The sequence below is a fragment of the Poecile atricapillus genome, chromosome W (genome assembly GCF_030490865.1).
Source record: "Poecile atricapillus isolate bPoeAtr1 chromosome W, bPoeAtr1.hap1, whole genome shotgun sequence".
NCBI classification, from domain to species: Eukaryota; Metazoa; Chordata; class Aves; order Passeriformes; family Paridae; genus Poecile; species Poecile atricapillus.
The window spans coordinates 1512657-1521798 of record NC_081288.1 but is presented as its reverse complement, the minus strand read 5'-3'; the positions used below and the strand labels follow the sequence as shown (position 1 = coordinate 1521798).

The 9142-nt window shown below is 57.8% G+C and overlaps 1 protein-coding gene and 1 long non-coding RNA gene across 2 annotated transcripts in view; both read right to left on the bottom strand.

Moving 5' to 3' along the window:
- Nucleotides 1-946: 946 nt before the first annotated feature.
- LOC131591433 (putative adenosylhomocysteinase 3) overlaps nt 947-9142 on the bottom strand; it is a 69718-nt gene continuing 61522 nt past the window's right edge. Inside the window, exons 11-17 of the mRNA XM_058862137.1 lie at nt 8787-8857; nt 8600-8694; nt 7109-7207; nt 6488-6556; nt 6329-6407; nt 5133-5253; nt 947-3433 (exon numbers count right to left, since the gene is read on the bottom strand). Coding sequence (XP_058718120.1) covers nt 3427-3433; nt 5133-5253; nt 6329-6407; nt 6488-6556; nt 7109-7207; nt 8600-8694; nt 8787-8857 — 541 coding nt within the window. The 3' untranslated portion in view covers nt 947-3426. The remainder of the gene's footprint in view (nt 3434-5132; nt 5254-6328; nt 6408-6487; nt 6557-7108; nt 7208-8599; nt 8695-8786; nt 8858-9142) is intronic.
- On the bottom strand, nt 5285-6270 carry LOC131591444 (uncharacterized). The gene is made up of 3 exons (XR_009280369.1): nt 6154-6270; nt 6049-6083; nt 5285-5843 (listed from the first exon to the last, which is right to left on the bottom strand). It is a non-coding gene; the product is annotated as an uncharacterized LOC131591444 (long non-coding RNA).

Here is a 9142-nt window from a genome sequence, read left to right as displayed (position 1 = left end):
GGAGTATGGAATGCTGCCATGGGGCGGTTTTGGGGTGTCCCAACAGTGCTGGGAGTATGGGATGCTGCCATGGGGTGTTTTTGGGGTGTCCCTGGAGTGCTGGGAGTGTGGAATGCTGCCATGGGGCGGTTTTGGGGTGTCCCTGGAGTGCTGGGAGTGTGGAATGCTGCCATGGGGCGGTTTTGGGGTGTCCCAACAGTGCTGAGAGTACGGAATGCTGCCATGGGGCGGTTTTGGGGTGTCCCTGGAGCGCTGGGAGTATGGGATGCTGCCATGGGGCGGTTTTGGGGTGTCCCTGGAGCGCTGAGCTGGGGCAGCAGGGTGGGAGCTGCTGCTGTCAGAGGTTCCTATGGGGTGGAGGGGCAGGGGGCACCTGTGGGGCTGCAGCTGCCCCAGCACCATCCCCGAGGCAGCCCCAGAAGCCGCCGGTCAGCCGGGCTGTCCAAACCCCGTTATCCCATTTTGCTCCCGGGGCGCTGGAGCAGGAGTGGGAGCGAGCAGGATTCCCATCCCCACACCCAGAAAAGGGGGGGGCAGTTGTTTTTGGGGTGACAGCGCAGGTTTGTGGCCGATGCCCCATCCCGGTGCCACTTGTGTCCCACATCCCTTCACAGCCTCTGGAAAGATGGAAACCCCAAGGGTTTGGGTCAGAATTCCCCTTCTGCAGCAGGGAGCAGATAACGGGATTGTTCCAGCGGGGATAACGGGATCGGGATCGTTCCGGCACCGCTTCCCAAGGACACGCCAGCCCAGGAGCCCAAACAGCTCCGGCTGCCACAAGGACACGGCCCCGGGGCCGCTTTCCCAGCTGGAATTATCTGGACACGGCTCCAGGCTCCGGCTTTGGGGACAACCCCCCATCCCAGCACCATCCCTGATCCCTCCTTGTTCCCCCCCAAAATCCCAGTCTGCCCCCGCCTGACCCCAAGGACACTCGGGAGAGGGCTGAGTTTTCCAATGTTTTATTTGTGTTTTGAGATTACAGAGTCTTTATTGCTGATCTAATACAATCACTCAGACATTAATATTTAAAACATCCTTTTGAAATGTTACGGTTGCAACGTTTTCGTTTCCTCACTGCTGATGACGGGTTTTGTCTTATTATCTCTAAAATTCAGAACAGAATTAATTTCCTTTATATGATTTTGCTGGTGTTACCTAAAATCTCCTTTTTTCCTAAGTCTTGAAAAATGTGTTACATTTAAAAAAAAAAAAAAAAAGATAAAAGAAACCAAACCCCATTACACGTTTAATTTAGAGATGATCATAAGATATGATTCCAGGTTGATTAGGAAAAAAGCCAAGCGAGCCAAAAAGCTTTTACAGGAGAAGCAGAACATGGAGAAGAGCTTTAAAAATCGAGGTGGGAAAAGCCAGTTGGGATTTTAGTATTAATATATATATATATATTTTTATTTTTTTTTCCCTTCCTATCTACCTGGAAGATAAAAGGGGGGTTGAAACTGGGCATGAAGGGATCCGGGGCTGTGCAGAGCTCTGGGGATGAGAGGGGTTGGGATGAAAGGGCCTTTTCCAGGGGAAAGTGGCTGTGGTTGGGTCGGGATTCCCGTTCTTCCCAAAGCTGCTCTGCCCCGGTGACCCCAGGGCCGCGTTCTCACCTGGGCCAGGAGCAGCTCCCACGCTCCCGGAGAACAGCGGGGGCTGGCACAGACCAGGATCCAGCTCGGGGAGAAAGACCTGGCTGTGGCGTTTCAAACAGCTCAGGGGATTCTTCCCAAAAAACCCAAAATTTCTCAGGATCTGGGTAAAATGAACGAGCAGAGAGAATTTCAAGTCTGTGGTTAGCGATCAGTCTACGCGGAAGCTTCTCAAAGCCTGAAGGTCTCCTCAAGGCCTTCTCAAAGCCCTGACGCCTTCCCAAGGTCTCTTCAAGGTTTTTTCAAGGTTTCCTCAAGGTCTTCTCAAGGTTTTCCTTCCTGATTTTGAGAGATTTCGAGGAGAATCTTGGAATAAGCTGGCACATGGGAACTTTTGCTCCGGAGATGAGCGACTTGTGGCCAACCTGACTCCAAATCTCCTGAGAGCCGTGGGAAGCACTTGAGGCCGTAATTCCTCCGTTTTCTCTTCCTTGTGCGTGAACGAGCTGCCACAAAAAAGTTCTCCATGATGGCAAAGAAGCCCAGGAGGACAAAACACGGATCTGCAGTTGATGAGAGACTTGGGAACCAAAGAGGGAGGACAAAGGCTTCTGTGCTCACGGTGCTGGGCAGTTTCATTTTAGAAGGATCACGTTGTTCCCCACGTGAGGGACAGAGGTGACTTTGGTCAGACACTTGGGAAGTCACCTTGGTAAGGGTCACGCTGTCCTGTGCTCAGGTGGGACATCCTGGCATCAAACAGGGAACTCTGGCAAATTTATTCTCCATCAGCTCTGACACATCGAGATTCGAGGTGACCGAAGGGTTTTAGTGACGCTGAACTCTCCCCTCGCACAGAATCCGTGGGGGTCGCTCCGGCGGACGTCTCATACATTCCAAAGGGCATTTCCAGATTCATACAAACACGACCAGAAAATAAAACTCCGAACGTTTTCCAATGAGGACTGAAATTTGGCTGGAGAAGGACCTGGGTCCTCCCAGCCGGGCGGCCGGCGAGCTCTGCTTGGCGTGGGAAGAGCCGCCGGGCGCATCAGCAGCATCGGTGGGCGAGGCCCTTCCAGCAGCCGGGGCTGCCCCGGCCCCGCCGGGAACACGACTTTGGTTCATCCAGAGAGGTTGGCACTCGGAACGACAGCAGCAGGAAAACGCCGCGGGGCCGTGGCCGGGGGAGCGGCGCCGGCTCCTCGGGGCTCTCCGCGGCCGGCGCTGACCCTGGGGCGCAGCTCCGGGCGGTGCTAAGGCGAGGTTCCCCGGCTGGGCACGGCCCCGGGCACTTCCAGGGCACACGGAGAGGCTTCTCCAGCCAGATTCCCCCCGGCTGGGCGGCAGCGCCTGGAGCAGACGGGGATTTTGGCTTCCCCGGCTGCCAGGATCATCCGGTGCCGCCGGAGAAGCGCTGGGGTGTGGAGGAAACCAAAAGCGACTCCCGGGCCGGGTCCCGCCGTGCGCGGGGGTGAGCAGGGGTAAGGGACTATTCCACGGCTCGATTCCAGCAGCTTCCTCCTCGCCTTGCCCGTCCTCCCAGCCCCGAAAAAGAACGAACCCAAAGAGAAAAAATGAAAGGAACGGAAAGAAAATCCAGCGTCTCCCAGTCCCGTGGCAGGACGAACACCAGTGGCAGAGGCCACATGAACAGTATTCTAATTTAATAAATAAATAACCTAAAACACACTGTCGACTATGGCAGCAAGCCCGGCTCTAGCGTGGGAAGCTTGCGCGGTTTCATCCTGTACAGTAGTTGAGAAAGACTCGGGTGGTTGTTGCTGCTCCTCGCGATTCTCCGGGATGCGGCGGCGGCGGCAGGAACTCAGTATCTGGGAAAAGAAGGGAAATCGGGGCTTTGGTCAGTGGGGAAGGGATGAGGAGCTGCCCCGGCATCGCCACGGTGGATTTGGGGAGGGGGAGACGCCGAGGACAGAAATGGTTGAGGAAGGGACTCGGTTCTCATGGGAAGTTGGAGGGGTCGTGGTTCCCCCTCAGTGCAGGGAATTCCTGGAGATCCTCAATGGATCCCGACCTCTCTGTGCAGGGGACAAACCTCGCTCCTCACAAACCAGGACAGACCAAAAACAGGGACAAACCTCGCTCCTCACAAACCAGGACAGACCAAAACCTGGGACAAACCTCGCTCCTCACAAACCAGGACAGACCAAAACCTGGGACAAACCTCGCTCCTCACAAACCAGGGACAAACCTCGCTCCTCACAAACCAGGGACAAACCTCGCTCCTCACAAACCAGGACAGACCAAAACCAGGGACAAACCTCGCTCCTCACAAACCAGGACAGACCAAAAACAGGGACAAACCTCGCTCCTCACAAACCAGGACAGACCAAAACCAGGGACAAACCTCGCTCCTCTCAAGGCTGGGTCATGCCAGGGCCAAAATCAGACACAGAGAACTGAACCAGAGGGAATTCCTCCATGGCCACAGGGAAGCACCAGGACTTCGCAAGGAAAAAAGCTGAGGATCTGGGAAAACCCGGTAATCCCCAAACTGGGAGTGTTTTGGTGCTCTCTGCCTGCCAAGAAAAACCCTTTTCCTGCAGAGAAAACCCTCCCAAGCAGATCCACGTTTGCGCAAAGCCATTTCATTTTCATGCTGGGAATTCACAGCAGTGCTGGCTAAAAACTGTGGAAAGGGAAGCGATCCAGAGGCTCCCATTGAAAATTACTATTTTGGGGATCTGCCCAGGCCGTGCTGGGAGAGGAGCCGCGGAGCTGAGCCCGTGGGAGCAGCCCCGGGGCCGAGTCCGCTCTGTGCCACCTCATCCTCCGTCAAACTTTAAAAATAAAGCTGCCAGCGAGCCGGTGGCACGGCGCTGGCATCTGCCACGTCTGGGTGACAGCTGCTGCCTCGCACAAAGGGCTCCTGTCCTGCCAAGCGCTCCCGTCACGGCTCCGGCAGCGCCAGCCCTTCCGTATCTGCACGGCACCGAGCAGAGAGAGCCCTCGGAATCCGCTCGGGGATGGGCAGGGCTGGACCCCGGCCCCTCTGACCCCACACCGGGGCTGGGGGGAGAGGGTGGGGAGGAACTGGGAGAAGGTTGGGAGGGCACTGGGAGGAGCAGAGGGCTGGGAGGGCAGCAGGAGGAGGAGAACGTTGGGAGGCACCGGGAGAGGGTAGGGAGGGCACCAGGATGGCAGAGCTGGGAGAGGAGGTTGGGAGGGCATTGGGAGGAGCAGAGGGCTGGGAGGGCACCTGGGAGGAGAAGAAGGGTGGGAGGGCACCAGGAGAGGGCTGGGAGGGCATCAGGAGAAGATTGAGAGGGCACCACGAGAAGGAGAAGGCTGGGAGGGCACCAGGAGAAGGTTGAGAGGGCACCAGGAGAGGGCTGGGAGGACACCAGGAGAAGGTTGAGAGGGCAGCAGAAGAAGGTTGAGAGGGCAGCGGGAGAAGGCTGGGAGGGCACCACGAGGAGGAGAAGGCTGGGAGGGCAGCAGGACAGGGCTGGGAGGGCACCACGAGGAGGAGAAGGCTGGGAGGGCAGCAGGACAGGGCTGGGAGGGCACCTGTAGTAGTTGGGTTTGAAGGGTCCGTTCTTGTTGAGCCCCAGGTACTTGGCCTGCTCGTCCGTCAGCTCCGTCAGGTGCGCGTCGAAGGTGGGCAGGTGCAGGCTGGCCACGTACTCGTCTGGGGGAAAGGAGCCCAGGCCTCATCACAACAGGCCAGGGAGGCCACCAGGAGGTCACAACGGGCCAGGGAGCCACAGGGAGGTCACAACAGGCCAGGGGGGCCACAGGGGGTCACAACGGGCCAGGGGGCCACAGGGAGGTCACAACAGGCCAGGGGGCCACAGGGAGTGCCCCGGGCTGAGGCAGAACCCAGCTGACATCTCTGGTAGGGGTCACCTCACCCCAAGATCAGGATGAGCCACCCCTGCCTCAAAATTCCCACCAAAATGCCCATTTTGGAGGCCAGGTGTCCTCGGGAGGGGGCTCTGCTGGGGGAGGCCCCCTGGGACACCCCCTGCCCTGGGAGGCTCCCCCTGCTCTCCACAGGTGGGGCAGAGCCCAGAGCCAGCGGGAAGGAGCTGCTGGAGGCCCCTGAGCTGGGCCAGGGCCACCTCTGAACTGGGACAGGGACACAGCTTGGCCAGGGCCACCTCTGAACTGGGACAGGGACACAGCTCAGCCAGGGCCACCTCTGAACTGGGACAGGGACACAGCTCGGCCAGGGCCACCTCTGAACTGTGATAGTGACACAACCTGGCTCAGGGTCACCTCAGAACTGGGACAGGGACACCACCCAGCTCAGGGCCACCTCCCAACCCAGCCCAGGGCCATCTCTGAACTGTGACAGTGACACAGCTCGGCCAGGGCCACCTCTGAACTGGGACAGTGACACCACCCAGCTCAGGGCCACCTCCCAACCCAGCCCAGGGCCATCTCTGAACTGTGACAGTGACACAGCTCGGTTCAGGGTCACCTCTGAACTGGGACAGTGACACAGCTCAGGGTCACCTCTGAACTGGGACAGTGACACAGCTCAGGGCCACCTCCCAGCTGTGACAGTGACACAGTCCAGGGCCACCTCTGAACTGTGACAGTGACATAGCTCAGCTCAGGGTCACCTCTGAACTGTGACAGTGACACAGTCCAGCCCAGGGCCATCTCTGAACTGTGACAGTGACACCACCCAGCCCAGGGCCACCTCTCAGCCCGGCCCAGCAGCCGGGAGGGGAAGGCAGCGGGAAGGTCGTCGTTACCCATTTTTTTAGGCAGCAGGTACACGTCCTGCTTGTAGCGGCCCTCGGGAGCGTTGTAGAGCTCTATCAGAGCCAGGGCCTGTGGAGAGGACACTCGGGTCAGTGGCTGCTGTCCCCCAGGGCAGGGCCTGCTCCCGGGCCAGCACGAGCCCCCCTCACCTGTGTGGTGGCCGTGATGGACAGGACGAAGGTGGGGACGGTGGAGCAGCTCAGGTTCAGCAGGCGGCCCTGGGAAGCAGAATCTGGTGGTTAACAGGGCACCAAAGGCAGTTTGTGACCCCACAGGAGGGACAGGAACCGTGTCCCAGCCATCACCAGGGGGTGGCTGCCCTTAGGGAGCGGAAATCTGCCTGTGGGAGATACCCTGGAGTGGGGGAAATCAAAACAGGGGAGCTTTTCTTCATCCCAGGAGCTCAGAGGGGATTTCTGGCTCTGCACAAATCCCAGCCGGGGGGGATTTGGGATCTTATCCCAGGGAACGGGGACAGGAGGAGAGGGAACGGCCTCAGGATGGGCCAGGGGAGCCTCAGGGTGGGCAGCAGCAGGAATTTCTCCATGGAAAGGGTGGCCCTGGAAGTGCCCAGGGAGGTTTGGAGTGTCCATCCCTGCAGGGATTTAACAGCCCTGTGGATGTGGCACTTGGGGGGGACGTGGTGGCTTTGGCAGGGCTGGGAACGACTCCATGGTCTCAGCCAAGGTTTTCCAGCCTCAAGGATTCCATGAGCCAAATTCCATGAGCCAGAGGGATCCCTCAGCTGCAATTCCTGCTGCTCCTCTCACCTCTGCCAGCAGCACGATCCTCTTCCCGTCGGGCCAGATGACGTGATCCACCTGGGACCTCACCCGCTCCCAGGTGAGCTCGGGCGTGCGCAGGCTGGCCTGGAAAACGTCACGGCAGGAAAGGGATTTTCACCTCAGGAAAGGGATTTTCACCTCAGGAAAGGGATGGGAAGAGGCAGCGATCCCTCGGATCCCATCCCAATCCCACACCGCTGACGCCTCGGTGATTCATGACCTGGTTTTATGATCTCAACACATCAAAGCTCCACCACTGCCTGCCCAAGATCTGCTGAGGAGGATTCACGGTCACCAGCTGGACCCTGGTGCCTGCAGCCACTCCTTCCAGCCTGGAAAACGCCTCCAAACCCATGGGAATTCTCTGGAATTCTCCAGGCGAGGCTCCTCTGGTTTTTTGCTCATCCCCAAGCACAGGTGAGCAGATTTTGGGATTCCTGACGGTGCCACGGCACCGACCTGGGCTGGAGGATTCCCAAATCCCGAGGGAAGGGCAGGGCTCGGGGTGCTGGGTGTCCCTTCCCGCATCCCTTGGGGTCCAGGAGGGACTGGGACATGTCTGAGACACGGGGGGTGGATTTTATCTCCTGCAGGGGCTTCCTCAGGACAGACACAGCTGCTGCTGGGTCCCCAAAACATTGTCACCCCAAACGCTGTCACCCCAAAACACCTTCACCCCAAAACATCGTCACCCCAAACGCTGTCACCCCAAATGCTGTCACCCCAAAACACCATTGTCCCAAAACACTGTCAGTCCCAAACACCATCACCCCAAAAATGTCAGTCTGAAACACCACTGCCCCAAACACCATCACTCCAAAATGCTGTCAGTCCCAAACACCATCACCCCAAAACACCGTCACCCCAAACATTGTCACCCAAAACATTGTCACCCCAAAACACCATCACCATCACCCCAGAACACTGTCACCTCAAACACTGTCACCCCAAAACGCTCAGTCCCAAATGCCATCACCCCAAACACCATCACCCCAAAAATGCCAGTCTGAAACACCATTGCCCCAAACACCATCACCCCAAAATGCTGTCACCCCAAAACACTGTCAGTCCCAAACATCATCACCCAAAACACCATCACCCCAAAAATGCCAGTCTGAAACACCATTGCCCAAAAAACCATCACCCCAAAATGCTGTCACCACAAAACACTGTCACCCCAAAACGCTGTCAGTCCCAAACACTGTCACCCCAAACACCATCATCTCAAAAATGGCAGTCTGAAACACCATTGCCCAAAAAACCATCACCTCAAAATGCTGTCAGTCCCAAACACCGTCACCCAAAACACCATTGCCCCAAAAATGCCAGTCTGAAACACCATTGCCCCAAACCCTGTCACCCCAAACCCTGTCACCCCAAACCGTGTCACCCCAAACCCCATCACCCTAAAACAGTCCCCCCAAACCGTGTCCCCCCAGCCCCGTGTCCCCAGGCCCCGCTGTCAGCCGCGCTCACCACGTCGATCTCGGTGTTGGAGTGCCCCATGTTGCAGACGATGCAGCTGTTCTTCATCCTGTCCAGATGTTCCCTGGTCACCACGTTCTTGTTCCCTGCCCAAAATCCCGGATAAATGCCCCGCCCTGCCCCTTTGGGGCCTGTTTTGGGGTGTGAACCCCGATTTCCCGGCCTCCTGTCCCCGCACCTGTGCAGGTGATGACGATGTCGACCTGTCTGATGACCTCGTTGAGCTTCACCAGCCGGAATCCGTCCATGCTGAGAGGAAAAACGGGGAAAAAGTGAGCCCAGATCCCAATTTTGACTTCCTGAAGGGCCACGGAGCCGTTGGGAGTTTCTGGAGGATTTGGGACATTTGGGAGGAGAAGTGAGGAGGGATTTTGGGGGTTCCCTGTGTCCTGTCAAACCTCAATTCTCGACCCCTATGGGTTTATTTGGAGCTGTTCCTCCTGCAAGGAACATCCAGGAGCTCTGGATCTGCTCAGAATCCAGCTTGGGATGGATCCAGAGCATCCTAAAAACCTCCCCAAAGCTGCAGGCGCC